The following is a 27,817-nucleotide window of genomic DNA, read 5'->3' as shown; positions in this document are numbered from 1 at the left end:
TCAGAAGCGGAGAGATATCTGCGGCATCCAGGAACTACACAAAGGCAGAAAGACATCTTTAAAAAGATGCGTCTTTAAAAAGTTCAACACCAATGTGTATACTCTTTTAGAGAAAATATACTCTTTTACTCTTTTAAACACTGTCAAAGCGCCCAGGGGTAAAGCTGCACTGCCATGCAGAGAAGGAGAAAGCCACTGATATGTGCCGTAGATCCAACAGCAAATGCTCTACAGAGGTGTGTGGAACAGTAGTAATATCAGCTCGCTGATCGCACAACCGCTCGGCTCCGAAGAAGAAATCTGAATGAACAGATACATGATTCCCTCCCTTTATACCCGTATGTCCGGGGAGGGACATGCAAATTCTGTCTGCTAAATTCTCATTAGCATTTTCTCAAGTTCAGAGGTAACCGAGAACTTCAAGAAAGTCCCCTAGTGTTGCTTCATTCGACACAACATCGAAGTAAACTTACAGCAGCTATATCAGTATCTGTGAATTTCATTTCATTTGAATTATTCTTACTTAAATTCTAATTCTATTTAGAATTCAGCTTTCAGTTTGCTATCTCAAACTTTAGTTTAGACGAGCTCATGTGACTATATTAAAAGAAAATACGATCCCAATTTTATTCTTCAATTTCCTTAACCTGAAACTAAATTAAAGGCTTTGGTTGTTTGTTGACATAGTTATTTAATTAAGATACAACACATCAACTAGGGATACACATGCAGTCACCGTAGGTTTTTACACTCTACAATATGATACAAATAATGCATCTGAAGATACAAAATATATAAATATTTAAGACAATATTTACAAAACATTTACAATACTACATTAATTATATAGCTTTTTTATATCATTAGGAGTACATTTAATTTTAAATGATATTGGTAAAATGATCATTAAATGACTTTGGAAAAGACAGTATATTGCATTGAAAACTATACCCAACATCGCCCAACGTAAAGATAAACATTTTAAAATGTTTTATTTTAAAGTGATCTTAATTAAACAAGTTGAAAACAATGAAGAACGCATTTAAGGGAGCTATTTAGAATGATTTAAACAGTAAGCAGCATGGGGAGTAAACTGTATTGCCACAAAAGTATACCAAAAAAATTGAAGAAAAAATAAATAAAGAGAAACTGAGTAAGGCTTGTCTAGAAATATACTCACAACCAAGTAATCTCAGAACAGACAAGACAGAGTTATAATTAGATTTTTGATGCTCTGGGAGTTATATGGTACTGTATATGCTGAGCGGTAATCCTGAATTGTTCACAAGAGCAATGTAATTTATTTTAATTTAATGAATGTAAAACATTTCAGAATAAGCAGGATAAAAATCCATATCCTAATTCTGAACGATTAAGTGCACTCTGAGTGCTTTCCTCAAACCAAACTAAAGTAACATTGCAGATTGTTATTGCACAGATTTCTACATAATACAATTCATAATCTTAGCTATATTAAGATTCAATGTAATAATAAAATAACTAGAAGTTAATACTTTTGATTGTAGTGCCATCTTCAATCACAGTAATCACATGATTTCAGTTCAGAATTCATGATCTATTACTTTGATTTATGACTGGATCATGCTTGAATAGAATTAGAACCCATTTAGTTGGATATTTGAGTACAAACACATACACCCACTCACACGTAAACACACTCAGAAATTCACATAATCATTTGCTTATGATATGATGCAGTTCTTGCTCTTCCGCCGTTTGCGTGTATGTAACTGGGTGTGGCCACCTGTCATTGTAGGACTATAACGGTGTCGCAACTCCTCATTGTCAAAGTATCGCAGCTGCACTGGCCGTGGAATGCCTTCACCCAATAAGTAAGCTTCATCATCAGACACCTCCGAAGAAGTGGAACAGTTAGAGTAAAACTGTCCTTCATCTTCAACCATTTCACCATACCTAAACATATACTGCCCAATTTGTGGACCTGCAGGGTCCTGCAGGTTGAGGTCAGAGGTGGTTCTGGGACATGGCCTAAAGAGCTGCTGTCGATAACCATAATTTGCTCCAAAGAGATGGTGTGGCACTCTCGAGGACGAAGGTTGCTCAAAGTCATCACGGAATCTCTGGATGGGGTCCCCTGGGAAACTTTGATTTTCGGTGGCTAAATGCAAGGCATTGTCTGATCGAGAGCGACGGGAGCGATAATGATATTTGTGACCCTTCTGACTTTTGCGGTGTTGCAGTTGCCTCTGTCGTTGCTGTCGAGGAGAGTCTTGTGTTTTAGCGCGTCTTGTTCGTGGTGTCATTGCTTGGGCATTACCTTCCTGCATACAGGACATGCTTCCTGCCAGACCCATGCAACCTTTGACTGGGTCCTCAAAACTTAGCCCCCTGGGAGAATCCCAGTATAGTGGAGGAGGGCACCTTAGTCTGACAGGCATACCAATGTTGGCAAGATGTCTTGGGACAGAACTCAGGGATTCAGTGCTGCGGAACTGCATTGACGAGTTCAAAGTTCCCATGGTGCCCTTCTCAGAAACATTTACCCCAGAGTCCTTACTTAGGTCAGGCATAGAAAATCGAGAGAGGTGTTCCTGACGCCTGTTGGTCCCATCCAAAGAGTTTCCTGGTGATGACAGAAACAATGGGCAGAGGTCAGAAATACAGTAATTTCTCCAGATTTGTGACTGGTTTAAATACACAAAGTAATCTGTTTTTTCAACATTCCCCTGTCAAGTAGTGCTACAGTTAGTCATGTTACACTACATGGCCAAAAGTATTTAGACACCCGAACACCACACACACATTGTTGAACATCTAATTTTAAAACCACTGGCAATAATAGGAAGTTGGTCCTCCATGACAGCTTTTACTCTTCGGGAAGTCTTTCCACTAGAAGTTTGAACATGGCTGTGGGGATTGCTCCAGTTCAATTTATCCCAAACTTGTTCACTGGGGTTCAGGTCTGGGCTAAGTACAAACTAGGCTCAGCTAATTATCTCTAATGTGATCACACCCACAGGCAGAGGGCGCTATTGATATGGTAATGTGCTGAGGCGATCAATGAATATGGTGGACACCCCCGATAAAAGAAGATTACTTCTTTTAACTTAAAACTTGATTTTGATCATTAAGTCTTTCTGTCACATTGCTCAGTGATAGGACCAGGGGAAGGTCTTTGTCTCCTCAGGTGTGAAATACATCCATATTCATGTTAATTCACGCATCCTCGCATTTGACCTTTCTAACACTAAAAGTGTCTTACAAAAGTTAAATTACTATATTGTTTTGTATGAATGAGTGATCAGAATGATTTTCACATCATTTTGTAGCAAAAACTCTAGGCTGCAAGATCCAGTTCTCAAAAGTCTTGTGGACAAATGTTGAGTATGTGTTATATGGCCTTATTTCAATGACTTAAAATTTAGTTTTTTTCAAAAACCACACATAAATGTTATTTTCTCAAAAGTACAAACATGTACACACATGTTGCTTGCATATTATTGTAGCCCAATTTGTGCTGAATACAGTGTTATCAGACTTAAGTCATTAATAAGTTTTGAAGCAACTGAAAAAAAGCACAAATGTCAAGGCATGTCAAAACTTCTCCTGGGCCCAAAACCCCAGAGGGTTAAACCATTTTACTGATGGCATCTTCCTATGACACTGCCAAATTGAATGTTACTGAGCTCTTTGGCTTGCCCCATTCTACTGAAAATGTTTGTAACATGAAATGCTCCTGCTGGTACAGGCTGCATAGAAGAGGGTGCCCATGCACTTTTGACCATATAGCTTAATTTTACCAGTCTAACTAAATGTGTGCCTACCTGTAGTATAGGAAAGGGCCAGTGAATCAGCAGAACCACGGGGTGTTTGTTCTAATGGCGTAAGGTCGCCGAAGCTTGGCCCAAATTGGTGCCTGCTTTTCAGCAATGGAGGACGCATCTCTCGGGGGAAACCTTGCACGCTGATACTGCGCTTGTCCAAAAATCCAGAATTACGGCTTGATACTTCATTGAAACTCATTTGTGTTTTGAGTTTAGGAGGATGGAATTCAGATTCCAGGCCATGATGCATCCAGTTTTCATTAAAAGAGTGACCTCTCAGAGCAGCTATGGCAGGAGGCTTTTTGGAATTAGCTCTGGGAGGTTCTTTGGACCACGACTCAGGACTGCTCACTACCTTGGGAGGCTGGCTGGGAGAAGAAGGGAAGGCACTACGGATGCTACACTGGCTCCGTAGCTGATGGAGATTTGGAGGTGTGGAGGAATCTCTAGGTTGAGACTCGTAGGAGGAGTAAGGTTCATCCCTGTTCACCCAAACTGTCTGCTCACGATTCAGACTTGGAGACCGACTTGGGGTCCTACTTGGGGTTCTTGTCGGTGTGCGGTGAGGTGTGCGGCTGGGAGCAGGGCTGGACACGCACAGGAGATCCATTTGAACAGCCAGGGGCTCTGCATCTACTGACAGCCGATCACCTGTTGATGGTGTAGGGCCAGATAATGACTGTCGTACACCATCACTCTTGCCTTTTGTACAATCCTTGCCAATCCGAGCGCTGCGTTGTGACTGTCGAGAACGTGCGCTCTGGAAGGCAGAGTCTGAGGAATCTGACAACTCTGGCTTGTCTCCTTGGCTGCAGAGACGTGAACAGTAGATCAAACCTTGTTTCGGCAAAAAGGGGCGGCCCAGCAAAGACTGATGGCAGCATGCACAGCTGAAACACTCTTCAGTGGCATGCCAGTGTTGACCTTCGTACGCCATTTGGCCTTGGTCAATACCTAAAACACGTTACAGAAACAAATGTTCAATTAGCTTTTGCAGACAAAACTAAAATAGCAAAAAATACATCTAAAGCAGTAGTGTTGTAAATAATGTTACCTTCTTACTGTGTGACAATATTTTAACAATATCAAACTGAATGCTAATTTTCAACAATTGTAAAGGTTAAGCAATATTTGTGGCGATTTTTAAAAACATATTTGTTGACATTAAGCCCTATTGTAAGAGCGCTTTGCTTTAAGTGCAGCGCTATGCGATCCATCATATGCACAAAGTCAGAGGTCATGGCCATCAAGTTGTTATATTTTCATTCAAGTATGCGTCAAGCTGAGGTGTATGTGGGTTGGTGAAATTACGCAGGTAAGGTGCTAATAGGCTGAGTCAAGTGCAATTTAATTCTGGGTTTCTTCTCTGGTTATTGCACCATCTGAGTCCTATTATATGTTCCATTTCCTGTCAAGCAACATTGATATAAATGAAGACCGCCCATTCATATGAACTTGCTAGTGTAAACTGGCTGTATGCAATGCATCCCCTGCTCTGTTTGTCGCTTCTGCTGCTCTGGAACACGATGTATATGTTTTATGCTCTCTATCGGCCTCTCTGAGACTATTGGCTCTCATCTTGCTCACCCATGTCTCACATGCTTGAAATATGCTTTTCCTCTCCCAGTGTAGTATATTTTTTATATGTTTCTCTGTTTAATATTTTATGTTTAATATCTGTACAGTGCCCTTGGGCTTTGGAAAGGTGTTATACAAAATAAACATATAATTATTATTTTTATTAATCATATTAATCTACTGACATAAAAATCACAGCTAGTATTGAAAGTGATTGATAGACCTTTGATATAATCTGCTGGTGGAATCCCCAAACTGCAAAGCAGGAACTGAGTTTAGACTTTGCACCGAGATTAGACATGGTTATCAAAATTGCTGATTGTGCTTTGCGCTACTTCATTTACATACAAAACACCCACAGTTTGCACACATACTCCCACAGAAAGCGCAAACTCTCCCACCTGCACCCATTTGCGATGGAACGAAAATTATGTTTCGAATTAGCACTCTCATGAAAATGTATATTACAATATATTATAAGATGCAGTGCACTGTCGATACGAGTAGTGCTTTACCTAGTGCTGTCACGAAAATGTATCCCTAAAACCATTACCAACCAGCAGAAACATGTAGGCATGTCAGTAAAAAGGAACACAACATATAACAAATACTGAATGAAGAACCTTGATGGCTTGCCCCTTAGTTTATCTAAATCTAATAGACTGAAGAAGCTAATTCAAAATATTAAAAGGAAAAAATGTATGCTCAATAAAGGTCTCTCTTACCTATGTGCTCTCCACAGGCATCACAGTACTCTGCATAGAGGGACTCAAAGCAGTTGCAGCAGTGAGGCTGGCCCTCACGCATAATGTACCGTTGGCCCCCTAGTGGAGCCTCACATTCATAACAGCAGAAGTGTTTCATGTGCCAATGTCTCCCCTCTGCTTCTGTGCACTCATCAGCAAAGATAATCTATAGAGAGAGATACATATTTCTTAATATCATATTCACCAGTGATTCTCAACTGGTTTTGCTTCAGGACAGATTTTACATTGGAAATCAAGCGGCGACCCACCATAGTAAAACATAACCTGTATTTCATGTATTTCATAGTTTTGTTCATGGTTTTCAAGTACAAAGACATGCATCAAGTGACATTATTTTTGTTGTTGACGTCAACAATAAAATCTTCAGGAAGTTGTCTCTACCCCTTTTAAAAATTGAAGAGCATATTTACTTCTATGAGCCCATTTTTATCCCATTTGTTTCCTAATTTCAAACATAATTTAAACAGAACACACATATTACACAGAATTCTGGGGTAAATAGAAGTTCTAAAAAGCCAAGCAGTTCTAAAAAGTATACTGTTAGTGAACATTCTGACACCGGCCACACCGCTGGGAGAGGTATTAAGAAGTACATTTAAATATGAGGACTCTACATGTAAAACCTTTCAAATGTTTTATCAATGACTTTATGCCTAATTCTATGAGTAGAATTCACTCTAGATCAGTAAAAGATGCTTTTTTAACCACTTGATGAAGATATAAAGTAAGATATATGCAGTAGAAAATGTTTCATTTGTCTTGTTTAGATTCTGAATTGATGATGCTAATGCACTAATATGGATGGGAATCGTTAGGAATTTAAGATTCTGGTTCCGATTCCTCAAACAATTCTGGTTTCTTGATGGTCTCAGTAACAGTTTTATTTGAAAAATGAGAAATGAAATTGTTTTTGGATTTTCTCTTCTCTGCAGTCTGTTACCAAATGATGAGATCCTTTAAGATTTCTACGGAGCAGATATAACTAATCAGGAATAAATATAAGATAATTCTTGTAAAAGGTGTGTTTGCTGCCTTTTTAGAGACATATCCAATAATTGATCCTAACTAGGCTAAATCTGGACTATATCTAATCAAACAAGAAATGTGATGGCATATTTCATTCATTCATTTAAAAAAATAAAAAAGAATAATTCCTTGTATTACAACACTCAGCATCTTTAGTTAAACATTGTCATATGGACAACCAGTCAGTAACAGCACTGCTTGATTGACAGTTCCAGAGACAGTTTAGACTGTGTTTTGTTGTCTAATGTTGTACTTCAGGCCTGAAAGGCTTCAAACAGTTTTTATTTAATTTCAAGTTGGACATTCACAAATTGCACATCAGTGTAAGATTAATACCATACCGGTGGTGTTCCAGCCACATTGGTGGAAAATTCACACAGGGGAACCATTAACGGAACCGAAAGTCACGAAGATCATCAGTATATTATAAAGAACAAGAACCGGTACTCATTTCCCAACCCTATGCGCTAACACGCTATACTAATATACATAATACATGCCAATTATACTCTGTTATTGTAATTTATGATGACACTGATACTACTGCAAAGATAGGTTAATAAAAGAGTGTTATTATTCAGAATAAAGACAAAAGAATGATGATATTTCTTACTTTGGCCAGATATGTGAATGGCATTTGCTATAGTTGGCATGAACATTTTAGAGTATTTGAGTTGATTTGATTCCTTTGGTAGACTAATTAATAAAAACAAAACAAAAATCACATGCCGGTATGTTCATAATGAATACTGACTGAAAAACATAAACAATGTAGTAGGTGGAGCTTTAGGTTACACGTACTGATGATGTGGACCAATGGCAGAAAGAAGGTTTTTAGCAGCCTTTTAGAAGTTTTCCTAAAAGTTTGCTCAGGTGAGCTGTAACAAACCACCGAAACAAATGCAAAACATTTGTTCTAACTGATGTCATACCCATTCATTCTTCGGTTTCACATGACGTATATCTGGGCCTTTACAGGTGAATACAATCAAGCATACAGCAGTGTAATTTCCTTAGACCAGGGTTAGTTTTCCGGCAGAGTTTAGTTCCAAGTCTTATCAAACGCAAATAAACCAACTAACCAAGATCTTTGGGTTTACTTAAACATTTCAGCCAGGTGTGTTGGAGCAGGCTTGGAACTAAACTCTGCAGGAAGGTGGCTTTCCAGGAGAAGGAAAAAGTAACTCTTACTTGCACCAACATTTTTTGTAAAATTGGGGCCCTTTTCTGTTCCAACATGACAGAGTTCTCATCATAAACATAATGAGGTCCATTTAGAAATGCTTTACTTACTCTGGTGAGGGAGAACTTGACTGGCCAGCACAAAGTTCCAGCCTGAACCCCACTGAACACATTTGGGATGAACTGGAATGCAAATGCAAGCCAGCTTGTGTCTAAATGGGATCAAATCCCAGCAGCCATGTTCCAAACATCTAGTGGAAAGCCTTCCCAGCCAAGAGAGGACTATTACTGTCTATGCTTCAACATTGGTGTTGTGTTTGGGTGTCCACACACTTTTGGATATGTAGTGGATGTGTGTATGGGTTTTGATGTTCAGACTTTCTAAAAGAGATTTTGTGTTCGGATGCAGGGCTTCTGGTTATTGAGCAGTCACAGATACTTGGCTCACCTCCAGGAAATGCTTTGGACTGTGTTCAGGGATCAGGGTTTATTCTCGCAGAGGAACAGATGCTTGGATTTAGTGTTAAGATGTTCGGCTTACCTCATCGCACGCTGAGCAACGTGGTTTGAGTCTTTCAGCGTGGTGGCGGCCACAGTAGATCTTGCAATCCTGGTGAAAATATATGAGATCCACCAACAGCTCGGCACACATGCAGCACACAAAGCAGTGAGGGTGCCAACACAGGCCGTGGCCAAGCCGTGATGCAAAAACTGCAATGTCACCACCATTGATTTGACCTCCACACTATGAAAGAGAGACATGTCATTAAGTGCATCTTGCTTTGTTATTTATTTGGTCAACTCGATCACATGTGGTTATTGAGCATGATTGGAAAATATTTATTTGATTCCTTGCACCCAGGTATAAATAGCACTGGCCACACAGCATAGCTTTTTGCACCCCAGAAAATGCTAATTACTTTCATACTAGATTCCAAATTGAATCCAGCTTCTGGCATTTGTTAAAGCTTTGAGCTTCTCTCATGAACAATGGAGACTGCAGATGTCAAGATTTATAGTGGATAAGGACTTTAATTTTGGTCTGTTTCTCACCCAAAACTGAATGTATTGCATCAAAAGTCATGATTAAAACCAGTCATATGGATTACTTTTGTGCTGCCTTTATGTTCTTATTTAAGCTTGAAAGTTTTGGACCTCATTGACTTAAATTTTATGGACAGAATCAAATCTTTGCTTGTGTTCAGTAGAAGAAAGAAATAAAGTCATATGAGTCTGAAGATGCACGAAGAGAGTAAAAGATGAGAGAATTATAATTTTTTGGTGAGCTATCTCTTTAATGTCTCAATGAATTAAAAGCCCCAGCTATTTAATACTATTCTATACTATATTATACTATACCAGTGCTTCTCAATTATTTTCTGTTACGCCCCCCCTTAGGAAGAAGTAAACATTTCACGCCCCCCAACTCTCCGCCGTGACTGTAAATAGTATAATTTGTCTATAAAATTGTTATAAGTACACCTCTGCATAACATTGTATCCTTATTAACATAAAAAAAACAAATTGGGCCCAATTAGCCATTTTCCCTCCCTGGTGTCATGTGACTCGTTAGTATTACAAGGTCTCAGGTGTGAATGGGGAGCAGGTGTGTTAAATTTGGTGTCGTCGCTCTCACACTCCCTCATACTGGTCACTGGAAGTTCAACATGGCACCTCATGGCAAAGAACTCTGAGGATCTGAAAAAAAGAATTGTTGCTCTACATAAAGATGGCCTAGGCTATAAGAAGATTGCCAAGACCCTGACACTGAGCTGCAGCACGGTGGCCAAGACCATACAGCGGTTTAACAGGACAGGTTCCACTCAGAACAGGCCTTGCCATGGTCGACCAAAGAAGTTGAGTGCACGTGCTCAGCGTCATATCCAGAGGTTGTCTTTGGGAAATAGACGTATGAGTGCTGCCAGCATTGCTGCAGAGGTTGAAGGGGTGGGGGGTCAGCCTGTCAGTGTTAAGACCATACGCCGCACACTGCATCAAATTGGTCTGCATGGCTGTTGTCCCAGAAGGAAGCATCTTCTAAAGATGATGCACAAGAAAGCCCGCAAACAGTTTCCAAGAACTTATTTGGTTCAGATGGTGTCAAGTGTGTGTGGCGGAAACCAGGTGAGGAGTACAAAGACAAGTGTGTCTTGCCTACAGTCAAGCATGGTGGTGGGAGTGTCATGGTCTGGGGCTGCATGAGTGCTGCCGGCACTGGGGAGCTACAGTTTATTGAGGGAACCGCAGGACAGTATTTCAGCATGATAACGACCCCAAACACACCTCCAAGATGACCACTGCCTTGCTAAAGAAGCTGAGGGTGAAGGTGATGGACTGGCCAATCATGTCTCCAGACCTAAACCCTATTGAGCATCTGTGGGGCATCCTCAAACGGAAGGTGGAGGAGCACAAGGTCTCTAACATCCACCAGCTGTGGAAGAGGACTCCAGTGGCAACCTGTGAAGCTCTAGTGAACTCCATGCCCAAGAGCAGGGGTCCCCAAACTACGGCCCACGGGCCGAATACGGCCCGCCCCCACATTTGGACCGGCCCTCTGAACAATGCCATGCAGAGAAATATTTTTACAATTTAATTTTAAATATGTTTTAATCATATCATATTTGTATTTGATAATACATATTGGCTTTCAAAATAAAATTTCCCTTAGTTATAATTATTAAAGTAGCCAAATTATTTGTTAGATTCACCCGGATTAACGTTCCATCGTGATCGAGCGGGTGCACGTGATCCAGCAAGAAAATTTAAAGTGACAACAAAATGGCCAAACGGTTGGGAAAGAGAAAAGTTGATTCAGAATGCAGGGTATTTAACCAAAAGTGGACAAGTGATTATTTTTTGTTCAATGCAAAGAAATGGCTGTTTGCCTCATCTGTCAAGAAACAGTCTCCGTGTTCAAAGAATACAATCTGCGCCGACACTATGAAACCCGCCACAGAGACAAGTATGTGAGTTTACAAGGCCAAATTAGAGCAGACAAAGTGTCGAAGCTAAAAAGTGGACTATCTGCTCAGCAAATACGTTTGTACGGCAAACCCAGTTGAACCAGTCATCCATTCGAGCTAGCTTTCAGGTAGCTAAACTGATTGCAACCTGCGGTAGGCCATTCAGTGATGGTGAGTTCGTAAAGACATGTATGAATGCTGTTGCGGAGGAGGTGTGCCCCGATAAGAAAGACGTCTTAAATGCGGTGAGTCTGTCCGCAAGTACAATCACCAGACGAATTGAAGAAATGGGGTATAATATGCCCAGCTGAAGGAAAAAGTGAAAGAATTAGATTGTTTTGCATTAGCGCTGGATGAATGTAATGACGTGCAGGACACGGCACAACTGCTCATTTTTCTTCGCGGAGTTAGCTCAAACTTTGAAGTGTCCGAGGAGCTGGCAGCCCTAAAAAGTCTCAAAGGTACTACGACAGGGGAGGATATTTTTGGAAAGTGTGCAAAACGATAGAAGAGTTGGATCTAGACTGGTCTAAGCTGGCCAGCATCACGACTGACGGAGCTCCTAGTATGGTTGGCGTCCAAGGGGACTGATAGGACGCATGAATAGAGAAATGGAGGAAAGAGGTCTCATGCCCCCTTTACAAGTACACTGTCTAATTCACCAGCAAGCACTGTGCTGCAAAGTTCTGAAGTGGGAATCGATTATGAAAGTGGTGGTGTCATGTATAAACTTCATCAGAGCAAACGGACTTAAACACAGGCAGTTCCAAGTCTTTCTGTCCGAGCTAGAGTCTTCTCACGGAGATGTGCTTTACCACACAGAAGTCCGATGGTTAAGCCGGGCAGAGTTTTGAGGCGCTTTTACGAGCTGCTACCGAAATCAATGTTTTTCTTCTGACAAAGGGCAAAACTGGCCCAGAACTGATCGACACAAAATGGAAATGGGACCTCGCCTTTTTAACAGATGTGACCGAAATGTTGAATGGCCTCAACGTGCAGCTCCGAGGCAAGGGAAACTAATATGTGACATGTATTCCCACATAAAAGCATTTGAGGTGAAACTAGCACTGCTTGTGGGACAAGTGCAAAAGCAAGACTTCACCCATCTCCCTGTTACCCAAAGCCTCTCAGCTGAGAAACCAGTGGTCCCATTCCCAGCTGAAAAGTCAGTGGAAGTGCTGGAAATGCTGAAGGCGGAGTTTGATGTGCGATTCCGTGAGCTACATGTCCACGCTTAAAGAAATCCGCCTTTTTCAGCACCCTTTTGCTGCTGACATTGACGAAGCCCTGCCTTCTTATCAGTTTGAGTTGGCTGAGTTACAGAACTGTGATGTTCTGAAAGACGCATTTATGCCCAACAGTCTCATTGAATTCTATACTGCCCTCCCTAACGAGACCTACCCAAACATCAGAAGGAATGCAATGAAGATGTCCACACTTTTGGCAGCACATATATCTGTGAGCAAACCTTTTCACGCATGAAACTGATGAAAAATCCGATGAGATCAAGACTCACTGATGAACATTTGCATCAGTCTTTGAGACTGGCTGTGACAGGAATGGAACCTGACATTGGACTTCTCACCAGCCAGAAACAAGCCCATAGTTCACACTGATTAGCCTAATACGCACAAGTAAGTAAATAATTTGATTTCAATAGCAATGAATATGAAAAAATGTCATTACAATAGTAATAATGCTCTTTTAATAGGCTATATATCACTTGATATGTATGGTGCATAAATAATAAATTAATCTAGCATTAGGAGGCATAATACTGTAAATCCATTTAAAATCATAATAAAATCTCCACAATAAATCACTCCGGCCCATGCCATTTTCTGTTAGACTACGGCCCTCCATTATAGAAAGGAAAAATGATGTGGCCCTCATAGAAAAAAGTTTGGGGACCCCTGCCCAAGAGGGTTAAAGCAGTGCTGGAAAATAATGGTGGCCACAAACAATATTGACACTTTGGGCCCAATTTGGAAATTTTCACTTAGTGGTGTACTCACTTTTGTTGCCAGCCATTAATGACTGTGTGTTGAGTTATTTTGAGGGGACAGCAAATTTACACTGTTATACAAGCTGTACACTCACTACACATTGTAGCAAAGTGTCATTTCTTCAGAGTTTTCACATGAAAAGATATAATCAAATATTTACACAAATGCGAGGGGTGTACTCACTTTTGTGAGATACTGTATGTATATATATTATATATATATATATATATATATATATATATATATATATATATATATATATATAGATAGATAGAGAGAGAGAGAGAGAGAGAGAGAGAGAGAGAGAGAGAGTTCCGATGGCAGTTGGCAGCAAAAAATATCAGCTCCTGCTGTAACTTTCATTTTTGCCAGAAAATGTATGTTTTTATGACTCAAACGATACTTAAATTATTGTAAACTAAACTAATATCAAAAGAGGCAGAAGATTTTTAAGGTAAGACCTCTAAGAAATTTAAAGATCACATAAAATATCAAATCAAATCAAATCAAATCAGTCAAATCACTTTATTGTCACACTACCATGTACACAAGTGCAACAGTAGGTGAAATTCTTGTGTGCAGTTCCGAGCAACATAGCAGTCATGACAGTGACGAGACATATACCAATTACAATAAACAACATACTTACACAAAACAATTTACAAATCAAATGTACACATACTTACACAACACAATAATTATATACAATGTACAGTAAACAATACACACAATATACAACACACAATATACAATACAATAAGGAGTATATGAAATACATATATATATATATATATATATATATATATATATATATATATATATATATATGAAGTAGTATATTGTGGAGAATATGTTGACAGTCCAGTGTGAGATTATAGATGAATAAAGTGCAGTGCTAATTATTGATCGTGATAGATCAAGTGTTCAACAGTCTGACTGCTTGGGGAAAGAAGCTGTCATGTAGTTGGCTGGTGCGGGTCCTGATGCTGCGATACCGCCTGCCTGATGGTAGCAGTGAGAGCAGCCCATGACTCGGGTGGCTGGAGTCGCTGATGATCCTCCGAGCTTTTTTCACACACCGCCTAGTGTATATGTCCTGGAGGGAGGGAAGCTCACCTCCGATGATGTTTCTGGCAGTTCGCACCACCCTTTGCAGGGCTTTGCAGTGTTAGCGGTGCTATTGCCGTACCAGGCAGTGATGCAGCCAGTCAGGATGCTCTCTACAGTACTGGTGTAGAACCGTGTGAGGATGTGGTGGTTCATTCCAAACTTCCTCAGCCGTCTCAGGAAGAAGAGGCGCTGGTGAGCCTTCTTCACAACGGCCTCAGTGTGGACGGACCATGTGAGCTCTTCAGTGATGTGGACACCGAGGAACTTGAAACTGCTGACTCTCTCCACCGGTGCTCCATTGATGGTGATGGGGCTGTGTTCTCTGTCTTTCCTCCTGAAATCCACCACAAGCTCCTTGGTTTTACTGACGTTGAGGGAGAGGTTGTGCTCCTGACACCAGCGTGTCAGAGTGTGCACCTCCTCTCTGTAGGCTCTTTCATCATTGTCAGTGATCAGACCTACCACCGTCGTATCGTCAGCAAACTTAATGATGGCATTGGAGCTACGTGTTGCCACACAGTCATGTGTGTACAGGGGAATACAGTAGGGGGCTGAGAACACAGCCCTGCGGGGCTCCAGTGTTGAGGGTCAGTGATGAGGAGATGTTGCTGCCCATTCTAACCACCTGACGTCTGCCTGACAGGAAATCCAGGATCCAGCTGCACAGCAAGCCGTTTAAGCCCAGAGCCCGGAGTTTCATATCAAGCTTGGAGGGCACTATGGTGTTGAATGCTGAGCTGTAGTCTACAAAAAGCATTCTCACATATGTGTTCCTTTTTATCCAGGTGGGAGAGAGCAGTGTGTATTGTAGATGCAATGGCATCATCAGTGGAGCGGTTGTTGCGGTAGGCAAACTGCAATGGGTCCAAAGAGGGGGGCAGAACAGAGCAGATGTGATCTCTGATTAACCTCTCAAAGCATTTGCTGATGTTGGGGGTCAGAGCAACAGGACGCCAGTCATTTAAGCAAGTGATTGTGGCTTGCTTCGGTACAGGCACAAAGGTTGATGTTTTGAAGCATGTGGGGACTACAGACAGGGAGAGGGACAGATTGAAAATGTCCGTAAAAACACCAGCCAGTTGATTCGCCGTCTGGGCCCGCGGCTTTACGGATGTTCACCCGTTGGAAGGATCGGGTTACATCCACAACAGAGACGGAGAGTGAATCAACCTCTGTAGCGTCAGCAGCGAGTGCTCTCTCCGCGAGGGCGGTGTTATTGTCCTCAAAACGAGCATAAAATGTATTAAGTTCGTCTGGGAGAGATGCAGCGGTGTTCACAGCGGAGTCTTTATTCCGTTTGTAGTCCGTGATGGTATTAATTCCCTGCCACATGCTTCTAGAGTCAGTGGTGTTGAACTGACCTTCAAGTTTGTGCCTGTACTGGCGTTTGGCTTCACTGATGGTGTTACGGAGGGCATAACTGGCTTGTTTACGCTCCTCCGTGTTAGAAGAATTAAAAGCGGAGGGCCGCGCATTGAGTGCCGCGTGAACCTCGCCGTTAACCCATGGTTTCTGGTTGGGGTATATCCGTATTGTTTTGGTCGGAACAACATCCTCTACGCACTTCCTGATGAAACACGTTACGCTGTCAGCGTAAACCTCGATGTCGTCATCAGAGGCGGACCGGAACATCTCCCAGTCCGTGTGATCAAAACAGTCTTGTAGCGCAGAGTCTGATTGGTCCGACCAGCACTGGATCGTTCTGAGGGTGGGTGCTTCCCGTTTCAGCTTCTGCTTGTAAGCGGGCAAAAGCAGAACGGAAGAGTGGTCCGATTTGCCAAATGGGGGGCGGGGGAGGGATTTGTAGCCATCCCGGAAAGGAGAGTAACAATGATCTAAAACCCGGTCCCCTCGTGTGTTGAACTTTATGTGTTGGTGGTATTTTGGAGCGATTGTTGGCTTTGTTAAAGTCCCCGGTAACAATGAACGCAGCCTCAGGGTGCGCGGTTTCCTGCTCACTTATACTCCCATACAGTTCCCTGAGTGCCCGGTCTGCGTCGGCTTGTGGGGGGACGTACACAGCTGTGATGATGACCGCTGTGAATTCCCTCGGCAGCCAGAATGGTCGACACAGAAGCATGAGATATTCCAGATCAGGAGAGTAGAAAGACTTGATGAAATGTACGTTCCTCTGATCACACCATGATTTGTTGATCATAAAACATACACCACCACCTCTGCTTTTACCAGAGAGGTCTTTCGCTCTGTCCGCTCGGTGCACGGAAACGCCTGTGATTTCGATGGCCAAGTCTGGAATCTCCGCAGCCAGCCAGGTTTCTGTAAGGCAGATAACACAGCAATCTCTCGTCTCTCGTTGGAAAGAGATCCACGCTCTAAGCTCGCAGAGCTTGTTGTCCAGAGACTGAACATTTGCCAGTAGTATACTGGTAGCAGGGGTCGATTTGCACGACGTCTTACTCTGATGAGAACGCCGGCTCGTTTTCCTCTTTTCCTTCTGCGTTTCCACGGCCAGGCAGCCCAGACAAAGGGCTCCGCCGGCGTGTTTGTAAACAGCAGGTCGGCATTAAGGAATTTGAAGTCCGGTTTTCGATGTGAAATTGTAGAACCAATGTCCAAAAGCGTTTGACTGTCGTAAACAATAAGGCAGACAACATCCAAGACAAAAAAACAAAGAACTGTAAACAAAACAAACAATAAACCGCAGTGTTGTAACAGAGCTCGCAACGCAGCAGCCATACTCGGCGCCATCTTGAGTCCAAGAAATATTACATATAACCTAAATATCAAGCTAACTGCTAGCCAAGCTAACATTCCATGGCAGTTACAACAGTTGATCACAGCTCGGGCCTGTCTAAGGCAGTTGCATCTTTCAAAACTGAAGAGGAGCTGGAGATCATATATCCAGCAGAAGTTTTAACAAACAAAGATAGGAAGAAGATGAAAGAGATGATCCTTAGAGAGAATCCAGAGATGCTGTTGTCTGATTACAGTGGATCAGAACCAAACAGAGTCCGGTGTAACCTGCTCTACTTCACTGATCACCCATCGGCCTGGCACAGCACCCTCATAACTGCTATGCACTGCAGCAGAAAAGGTGGAATCAGTAAAGGTAGACAAATCACTCTAGAAGGAGAAAAGGAGATAAAGCTGACTGTAAACCTGTATCACAATGGTACAGTCATGGTCCAGGGTCAGAACCCAGTCTTGATGAATTCCAGAAGAATTTCATGGACTTTAAAATAAAGGTTCAGATGTTTAAGAAAGATCCTGAGGTGAAGAGCCGTGAAGAGTCCTACAACAGAACAGCCACAAACACTGACCTCAGCTCGAGCACCCCTGTAGCATACAGAAACACGGTCTCTCCAGCATCTCCAAAGATCAAGGCCTTGAGAGACAACATCGCTGAGCTGGAGCAGGACTACTTCCTGTTTAAAGAGGAAACTACCAACAGCCTCTGCCAGCTCAAAAACCAGACCAGCCACCTCAGCACACAACAACTTCAGCAGCTCTTCTCTGCTGTCAGACAGCTGGAGGAGACCAATCAGGAGCTGCGAGAGGAGCTGATGAGGGTGAGAGAGGAGCTGATCAAGAGGGATCAACACAGCAATATGCTGGAAAAACAACTGGAGGAGATGAGACAACAGCTACACATAAACCCTGAAAACTTCACAACCACAAAGTCACTCAACACCTCTCCTCCTGAACACATCACAAACACAACACAACATCAGCAGTGTGTCAACACACACACACCATCCCATCCCCTGCATCCACGCAAGTTTCTCAGGTCTCTCAAGCTTCTTAGAACTCCAAGAGAAAAGACAGCAGCACCAGACAGAGATCTCCTCAGAACACAACATCTATCAGCAGCAACAGAGAAGAGAAGAGAGAACACATCATCATCCTCTGTGACTCCAACGGCAACCACCTCGACCAGAGACGACTGTTTCCAGGGAGAACTGTGAGGAAACTCTGGTGTCCCACCTCTCACTCTGCTTTGAAACTGCTGAGAGAAGGAGAACTGGGCGCCCCCTCACACATTATACTGCACACTGGGACAAACGACCTCAGCACCAGGAGAGTGGACGTCGCCAAAGCTCTCATCAACGTGGTGAAATCAGCTAGAGGGATCTACCCTAGTGCCAGAGTCATCATCTCTACACTTCTGCCTCGCAGAGATGTCCCACAAAACATCATCAATGCCATTAATGCAGAGATAACTGATGTGTGTGCACTCATGCCAGATGTTCATATAGCAAACCATCAGTGCATCACTCATGCGCACCTATATGACCATCTCCACATTCATCGAGATGGCATGAGACTGTTTGCAAAATCCATCAAGGAAGCGGCTCTGAGGAGCCCCCAGATAACACGTCCTGTCAGAGAGGAGAGGGTCACACGGCATCCCGGCAGACAGTCGGACAGCTACGCCGCTGTTGTGGCTGGTAGAGGTAGTTCAGACACCAGTGACCTCAGCCAGATCAAAAACATGCTGAAAATGATATGTGATAATCTATTAACTTAATTACCTACAATGTGAGTTTAGTCAAGCATATTCTTTAATCCTTTATTATTACTGTTATTATTATTATTTTGTGATGCATTTTAATTGATTTACAAAACAATATTGGGTCGTAAAATCATATATTATTCTTTCTGGTAAATAGAAAATTTCTCAATGTCGTCATTTAAAATAACATGCTACAACATTCAGGGGATGATCTCTTCATCTTTTGGAGAGAAAAGCACTAACCCTGATTTATTAAATATTGTATATAGTTCAAATATAATTATATTACTTGAGACATGGAGTCGTTTAGAGGCTCAAACTTACACCCCTTTAAACTACAGAGAGTTATTTATACCTTCAATGAAAACCCCTCATGTTAAGAATGGAAGAGATTCAGGAGGAATTATAGTTTGGTTTAAAGAGCATCTTTCCCACTATATTCAACCTGTAAAAAAAGGGAAAACACATATCTGGATGAAAATTAATAAGGAAGTCATTTGTTCAGATGAGGATATGTATCTATGTGCAGTGTATATCCCCCCATACGAGTCCCCCTATTATAATGAGGAGACCTTACCAACACTACAGTCAGAGATCGTTCAGTTTCAGTCTCTGGGCTCTGTGCTGTTAATGGGGGATCTGAATGAACAAGACTACATTAGTTCAGCTGCCGATAAATATATTAATAGTGCACATATACAGCAGAATCAACTCTGTACTAAAGCCCATCAGAACTATGACAGCACGATAAACAGACATGGGAAACACGTCCTGCAGCTCTGTAAAAGTCTGGGGTTATATATAGTTAATGGCAGGACAAGGGGAGACTCTCTGGGTCGATTTACTTACTGCTCACCTCGAGGTAGCAGCACAGTGGACTATGCTATTACAGATCTAGACCACAATAAGATCAACTACTTCATGGTGATGTCACAGCTTCCCTTCTCAGATCACAGCCATATAGTCATGAGTATAAACAAGTCAGCAAATCTGCCATCTTCTGATCAGAACATTCAATTGTATTCCCTCCCCACCAAATTTATATGGAAAAATGACAGTCCTGCACGGTATGAGGCAGAGCTCCACAGCATTCATGTCCAGAATATGATAGACAAATTTATCTACACCAAATTTAGACAAGACAAGATGAGTATCAATTCGGCAACAGAACAGTTAACCAAAATATTTCATACAGTAGCCGGCAAAGCCCTGAGAATAAGACAAATGTACAGGAGAAAGAAAGAAATCATTAAAGCCGATTGGTTTGATAAAGATTGTCAATCATTAAGAAAGGAATTACGATCATTATCAAATAAAAAACACACAGACCCCGCAAACCAGCACACACGCTCCACATATCACCAAACAGTGAACATGTACACGTCACTACTGAGAAGGAAAAGAGCTGATCATATGACAGCTAAACTCAACAAGATCGAGGAGGCTGTCAATGAAAACTACTTTTGGGATTTATGGAATAATTTAGATAAATCAAAAAAGTCAAATCCATTCCCATCTGTAACCCAAAACTCTGGACAGAACATTTCGGAAACCTCTATTTACAAAATGAACCAAACCCCAGCCAAAAACACCTGACCTCTCAACTAAACAATCTGGAACACACAATAAAAGATCAATTAAACCATTTGGACGCCCCCATATCTTTAAATGAACTGAATGAAAGGATGAAATCCCTCAAAAATAACAAATCTTGTGGCTTGGATGGAATATGTAATGAGATGCTGAAACACAGCAGCCCCAAACTCAAAGATGCTATTCTGAAATTATTCAATCTCTTATTAAAATCAGGACACTTTCCTCAGAATTGGAAGAAAAATCAAATAACCCCAATTTTCAAACAAGGGGACAAGTACAACCCCAATAACTACAGGGGCATTACAGTCAGCAGCAACCTCGGGAAACTCTTCTGTTGCATTATAAATAACAGATTAGTGAACTTCATTCAAGAACACAAGACACTAAATACATGTCAGATTGGATTCATGCCTAAACAGAGAACAACTAATCACATCTACACACTTCACTCACTTATTCAAAAATATGTTCAGCAAACAAAACAAGGCAAAATATTCGGCTGCTGCATTGACTTTAAAAAGGCCTTTGATTGTGTTTGGCATGACGGACTCTTCCTGAAACTCTTCCAGAGTGGCATCGGAGGAAAGACATATGATGTCATAAAAGACATGTACACTGACAATAAATGCTGTGTGAAGATTAATGACAAAAGAACCAATTATTTCAATCAGACCAAGGGAGTTCGTCAAGGCTGCAGCCTCAGCCCAACTCTATTTTATATCTATATTAATGAACTGGCCACAACCCTTCAAAAGTCCTCTTGCCCTGGACTGATCTTAGATGACAGAGAAATCAAATGCCTCCTTTACGCTGACGACCTCCTGCTGCTGTCCCCTAATGAAGAGGGACTACATCAAAGCCTCTCCATTTTAGAAACATATAGCAGAGATTGGACTTTACCACTGAACATGGAGAAATCCAAAGTCATGAGCAATAAATATATATTCACAATCGGGGGAACAATCCTTCATCATGTCAACCACTATAATTATTTGGGTCTTACAATCTCTGCTTCAGGACAGTTTGATTTGGCAATAAAAGATCTGACAGACAAAGCCCGTAGGACATATTATAGTATAAGAAAATCATTATTTAAATTCAACCCCCCATTAAACTGTGGCTGAAAGTCTTCGACAGCATCATCAAACCTATACTCCTATATGGCTGTGAACTCTGGGTCCCCAAATATAAATTAAATTATGAATCTTGGGACAAAAGCCCTGTTGAAATTTTCCACCTAGAATTCTGCAAAAACATTCTGGGAATTCACAGAAGTGCCCCGAATCTGGGCTGTAGAGCAGAACTGGGCCGGTTCCCTCTCCTCACTGAAATCCAGAAGAGAGCAGCTAAATTCTGGTTCCATTTGTCAGACGCACCTCCAGATAATTACCATCACTGTGCCTTTACACACAGGACAGGACACCCAGAGAGTGACCCTATGCACTATTTAGTAGAAAAATATCAGCTAAATTCATCCATCCAGTTCAGATTGGCATTATTGAAACAGACAGAAAGAATAACGCAGGAAGAATACATTCATGATTGGCAACACAAAGTCACACAAGTACATAAATTAAACAACTTCCACAGAATTAAGACGGATTATAAATTGGCACCATATTTGATCCATATTAAAGATTATGGACAAAGAAAGCTACTGTCAAAGTATCGTCTGATTGAGCACAGTCTGTCTGTAGAGACGGGCCGACACAGACAGAACCGGAGACCCAGAGAGGACAGACTGTGTTCACACTGCACTGAAGGAGTCTGTAGAGACGGGTCGACACGGACAGAACCGGAGACCCAGAGAGGACAGACTGTGTTCACACTGCACTGAAGGAGTCTGTAGAGACGGGTCGACACAGACAGAACCGGAGACCCAGAGAGGACAGACTGTGTTCACACTGCACTGAAGGAGTCTGTAGAGACGGGTCGACACGGACAGAACCGGAGACCCAGAGAGGACAGACTGTGTTCACACTGTACTGAAGGAGTCTGTAGAGACGGGTCGACACGGACAGAAACGGAGACCCAGAGAGGATAGACCGTGTTCACGCCGCACTGAAGGAGTCTGTAGAGACGGGTCGACACGGACAGAACCGGAGACCCAGAGAGGACAGACCGTGTTCACGCCGCACTGAAGGAGTCTGTAGAGACGGGTCGACCGACAGAACCGAGACCCAGAGAGGACAGACCGTGTTCACGCCGCACTGAAGGAGTCTGTAGAGACGGGTCGACACGGACAGAACCGGAGACCCAGAGAGGACAGACCGTGTTCACACCGCACTGAAGGAGTCTGTAGAGACGGGTCGACGCGGACAGAACCGGAGACCCAGAGAGGACAGACCGTGTTCACACCGCACTGAAGGAGTCTGTAGAGACGGGTCGACGCGGACAGAACCGGAGACCCAGAGAGGACAGACCGTGTTCACACTGCACTGAAGGAGTCTGTAGAGACGGGTCGACACGGACAGAACCGGAGACCCAGAGAGGACAGACCGTGTTCACACGCACTGAAGGAGTCTGTAGAGACGGGTCGACACGGACAGAACCGGAGACCCAGAGAGGACAGACCGTGTTCACACCGCACTGAAGGAGTCTGTAGAGACGGGTCGACACGGACAGAACCGGAGACCCAGAGAGGACAGACCGTGTTCACACCGCACTGAAGGAGTCTGTAGAGACGGGTCGACACGGACAGAACCGGAGACCCAGAGAGGACAGACCGTGTTCACACTGCACTGAAGGAGTCTGTAGAGACGGGTCGACACGGACAGAACCGGAGACCCAGAGAGGACAGACCGTGTTCACACTGCACTGAAGGAGTCTGTAGAGACGGGTCGACACGGACAGAACCGGAGACCCAGAGAGGACAGACTGTGTTCACACTGCACTGAAGGAGTCTGTAGAGACGGGTCGACACGGACAGAACCGGAGACCCAGAGAGGACAGACCGTGTTCACACTGCACTGAAGGAGTCTGTAGAGACGGGTCGACACGGACAGAACCGGAGACCCAGAGAGGACAGACTGTGTTCACACTGCACTGAAGGAGTTGTGGAGGATGAACTTCACTTCCTCACTCACTGCAGTAAATATGAGACCATTAGAAACACACACTTTACAAAAATAGCTCATATTCTACCTGAATTCCAGGACATAAATAACTTAGACAAACTCTCGTATCTAATGGGAGAGAAAGTAGAGTGTGTTCAGCTGCAGCGCAGTATGTGTCGTCCTGTCATCACATGAGGGCGAGAGACTGACCCCTCATCCTATTACACCTCTATTCAAACTCATATTTAATTACTTTTTTCTCCTCCCTTCCTAATTGCTCTCTGTTTTTTACTTTGTCATTTGTATTTGTATTTATTTTTATTTGTTTATTATTATCATTATTATTCATTTATTGTATATACATGTTGTTGTTTTTATGTTTGTAATGTGTTTATTACTCAATGCTTTGGCAACATTGTACACTGTATACAGTCATGCCAATAAAGCTCATTTGAATTGGGGGAGTATTCATATATTTATATATATTACTACTGGGGTGCAAATAGTACATATCTATCTATATTTTTACTTCAAACTAGGCATGGGTGTTATAATGTATATAAGTACCTGTTCACATATAGCTCCAGTAATAGTGAGAGGTAGAGGGCGGACTGTGCCTCTGCCTAGATTATCTCGCTTTCGCTGGTTGCTAAAAATCTTTAGTTCCCGCTTTTCCTCTTCATCCAGGGAGGTACAATACCGAACCTGACATCAGTGTGATAATCATCATAATTATCATCATAGTCATCAAGTTATACTGCAAACATTTTGCTTGAACCTTATAAAATAACATTATTTTATCATATAGTTTGCCACAGAGCTCAGGACATGCATGAATAATTAATTAACTAATTGATTGATTATAGCAGCCATTTGTTCAGTCATTAATCTTTACAAACATTTCCTCATCAACATCTGCAGTACCAACTGCTTAGCAAAGCTCTATTATTAAACACAACACTTCAGGTCCCTCATGGATTTGTACCTGTGGTTACATTTCTTTCATGTTAAACTGCAAATGGGAAATCTCACATTATTTATACCCTAAAGACCAATATCTGAGCCTACATTTATCTTGAACCAAGAAGAGCTCTGTGCAATTCACAATTATTGGACTGGATCTGTTACATTTTTTAAATAGTTTTAATGGCTTTGATTCATACTTTAATATTCCATAAAGGTTTTTACTTTATAAAAGACACTATGATGCAAATTGACATAACATGACAGAAAGCAATTACAATAGACCTTTTTCACAAATGAAAATGTGATGACACTTTTCCACCTTATTTATCAGCGTAAATCTCACAATGTTTTTATATTATATATTTTATAAATATTAATTGCAAGTTTAAACCATTATGCTTGTGTTATATTACCCTGTACTTAGTTTTAAAAAACAAATGACCACAGCTGAGAGGGGTTTCTTATGCAGCTGCTGAGAGAATGACAGTAAATTTGTCATGTTCTCCCAACAGACTTGCTTAATCCACCGCTCTCTATTTTTTTTAACTCTTCTGGAAAGTCATTCAAATGTAATAGTGGATTTTTTCTTTTGCTCTTGGAGCAAATGGGTAAGTGAAAACAATATTTGCTGTGGTCTCCCATTCGCCACTGTCGAAGTTTACCCTGCAAACCTTTACTTCCGCGTTCCAAAACCTGGAGTGTGAAAAAGGTCTATGAGGGCAAATGTTTTATTATCGAGTTTAGGATTTTGTTTATGTTTACATTTGGCAGATTTCTGGCTAAATTAACAAACAGGAAAGTGCACAAATTAGGCCTTATTCATGAAACAAAATCAGAACAATTTCTTTGTGTGTGTAAATCATTCATAATCTATTCAAATGTAAATTCACAATCAGTTCAAAGGAGACATTTACGTATGAATGGCTTACCTATAATTTACACAGAAATTAATTCTGCTCAAGTTTAATTAATAAGAACCAATTTGTTTATTTTTTTATTCAGTTGGTAACTAAAAATGTAGTTTGAGTACTATGACAAAAAAAACTGTCTAGAGCTCTAATAACACTATCAATAACATTGTACAACATTTTGTGTTCCTTTTTATACGCATGCAGACGTGGGAGTGCCAGAACACAATCATATGTAGCCTTTATGCTATGCGTTATAATTATCAATTATTATTTTTAAAATGTATTTGAGTTATGAGTATACTGACAGACCTCATTGTCATGCGGTGGAAGCTGTTGAAGCAGTTGCTTAATTCGATGCTTTTCACCAATGCTGTTCACATAGGGAACTTTATCCTCTGGAAAAAAACTGTAGTACTGATGAACCTGTTCATACAAACAGACAAGAGACAAATACATCATATAATCCATAAAACAACTGGGAAACAAAACTTGTCACAAAAAGCCTTTTGACATATTCTGCATATACAGTACATAGTTGACACACTTTTTACTCCAATGCGCATTTCTCACGATTGATTTATTTTTCGGTCAAATTAATTTCTGCTTAGACGCGAACCTTGAGATGAAAACTTAAGACCTAAGTTTTGGTCTTAAAAGTCTACAAAAAAACAAAACGAAATCAAACAAACAAAAAAACAACAGTTATTTTTTACAATTATTGATTATTTAAAGGAGTAGTTCACCCACAAATGTTCTTCTTGTTCATGAGCGCTATGAGAGAAGGTTGAGTTGATTAACGCTAAAAACAAAGGAAGTTCTCGCGTGGATATGCGTTCCACTGTAAACAAGCTCCTCCCCTGCACTGATGCACGCACAATGGTTTTTTTAGAGGTTTACTGAAAAATGACTTGGAATATATGACACAAGAGCCTCATGGACTACTTTCATGGCACTTTGAAATTTTAAAGTCACTATCAACTCCCAAGACGAACTGAGATTTGAATAAAAAAAAAATCTCCCTTTGTGTTTTGCACAAGAAAGTCATAGAGGTTTGGAACAATGAAGGGGTGAGTACATGATGACAGAATTGTTATTCTTATTTAGGTGAATTACTCCTTTAACAGACACTGGCCTTTTGCCATTATATTATAGATCTTTCAGCAAAATGTAAGCAGTTAAGCATTTACGAAACAGAAAATAGTAAAAGGTATCATTGGCCAACAAGTATTGTAATTAATACATATATAACATTTAAAACACATGAGACTTGCCCTAATAAAAATGAGACAATTTGCCTTGACCTGACATTTATATAAAAAATACCCTTGTTTTGAGAACATTTTTCAGTTATATAGTCGTCTCCTAAATGCTGGATGTATCATAGTGTGGTATTGTGCTCATTAGCTTACCCAAAAGCAATTGCAAAAATATTGGAATTTTAGTTTAGAGGACAGATTTCACAAAATTTGGCCTATTCTAATTTGAGACAGTTTTAAAAAGGGTGTTTGTAACATGAAATCAATGCTAAAGAAAACACATGTGTGAAATTGGACTTCTGACAGTTACTGACACATTGTACTTGTAACAACTAACCCAGATCTCCTCAGTTGCATAAACCACCTGTAAGCTTTGTGTAGCTCAAAGAGACTTCATCTGAATGTAGGTCCTCAAGTGTAAATCAGTTTCACATTATTGTTTTGATGTTGGCAAAGATGCATCAGTGCTATATTTAAAATGGTCTTCAAAGCGTTGAAAGGCGTGGACACCACTTTCCTGCATGCGGAAATCACAGTCAATCTACAGAAGGATGTGATAGAGCCTGTCCCTCCAGTTGAGATGAAGAAGGGGTTCTACAGCCCCTACTTCATCATACCAAAGAAAGGCAGTGGGTTGCGGCCAATCTTGGAGAGAGTTCGAGAGCTGAATCAGATCCTGCACAGACTCCCGTTCAGGATGCTGAAAGAGAAAGGCAATCTGTCATGCGTCCGTCAAGAGCGGTTTACGGTGGTAGACCTGAAGAACACATACTTCCATGTGTAGGTTTTGCCTCAACACAGACCTTTTCTTATGTTTGCTTTTGAGGGCCAGGCATATCAGTACAAGGTCCTCCCCTTCAGTCTGTCCCTGTCACCTCGTGTCTTTACGAAAGTCGCAGAGGCAGCCCTTGCCCCACTAAGGGAGGTGGGCGTCCGCATCCTCAATCATCTCGACGACTGGCTGATTCTAGCTGTACCTGGTGTTCAAACACCTCAGCCAATTGGGGCTTCAGGTCAACTGGGAAAAGAGCAAGACCTCTCCAGTGCAGAGTATGTCTTGTCTTTACAAATAGTGACTCGGTCACTATGATAGCGTGCCCAGTCAGTGCTGACCTGCCTG

General features: G+C 41.6%; 1 protein-coding gene across 2 annotated transcripts in view; it reads right to left on the bottom strand.

The window, feature by feature from the left end:
* Positions 1–685: 685 nt before the first annotated feature.
* Positions 686–27,817, bottom strand: part of LOC127620705 (prickle-like protein 2) — a 124,944-nt gene continuing 97,812 nt past the window's right edge. For both annotated transcript variants that reach the window (XM_052093899.1, XM_052093900.1), the window contains exons 3-8: positions 25,751–25,864; positions 24,132–24,269; positions 8,901–9,104; positions 6,110–6,296; positions 3,807–4,760; positions 686–2,605 (exon numbers count right to left, since the gene is read on the bottom strand). In XM_052093899.1, the coding sequence (XP_051949859.1) occupies positions 1,704–2,605; positions 3,807–4,760; positions 6,110–6,296; positions 8,901–9,104; positions 24,132–24,269; positions 25,751–25,864 (2,499 nt within the window). In that variant the 3' untranslated portion in view covers positions 686–1,703. The remainder of the gene's footprint in view (positions 2,606–3,806; positions 4,761–6,109; positions 6,297–8,900; positions 9,105–24,131; positions 24,270–25,750; positions 25,865–27,817) is intronic.

This window comes from Xyrauchen texanus, chromosome 27 (genome assembly GCF_025860055.1).
Source record: "Xyrauchen texanus isolate HMW12.3.18 chromosome 27, RBS_HiC_50CHRs, whole genome shotgun sequence".
NCBI classification, from domain to species: Eukaryota; Metazoa; Chordata; class Actinopteri; order Cypriniformes; family Catostomidae; genus Xyrauchen; species Xyrauchen texanus.
This window is presented reverse-complemented; position numbering and strand designations above follow the sequence as displayed.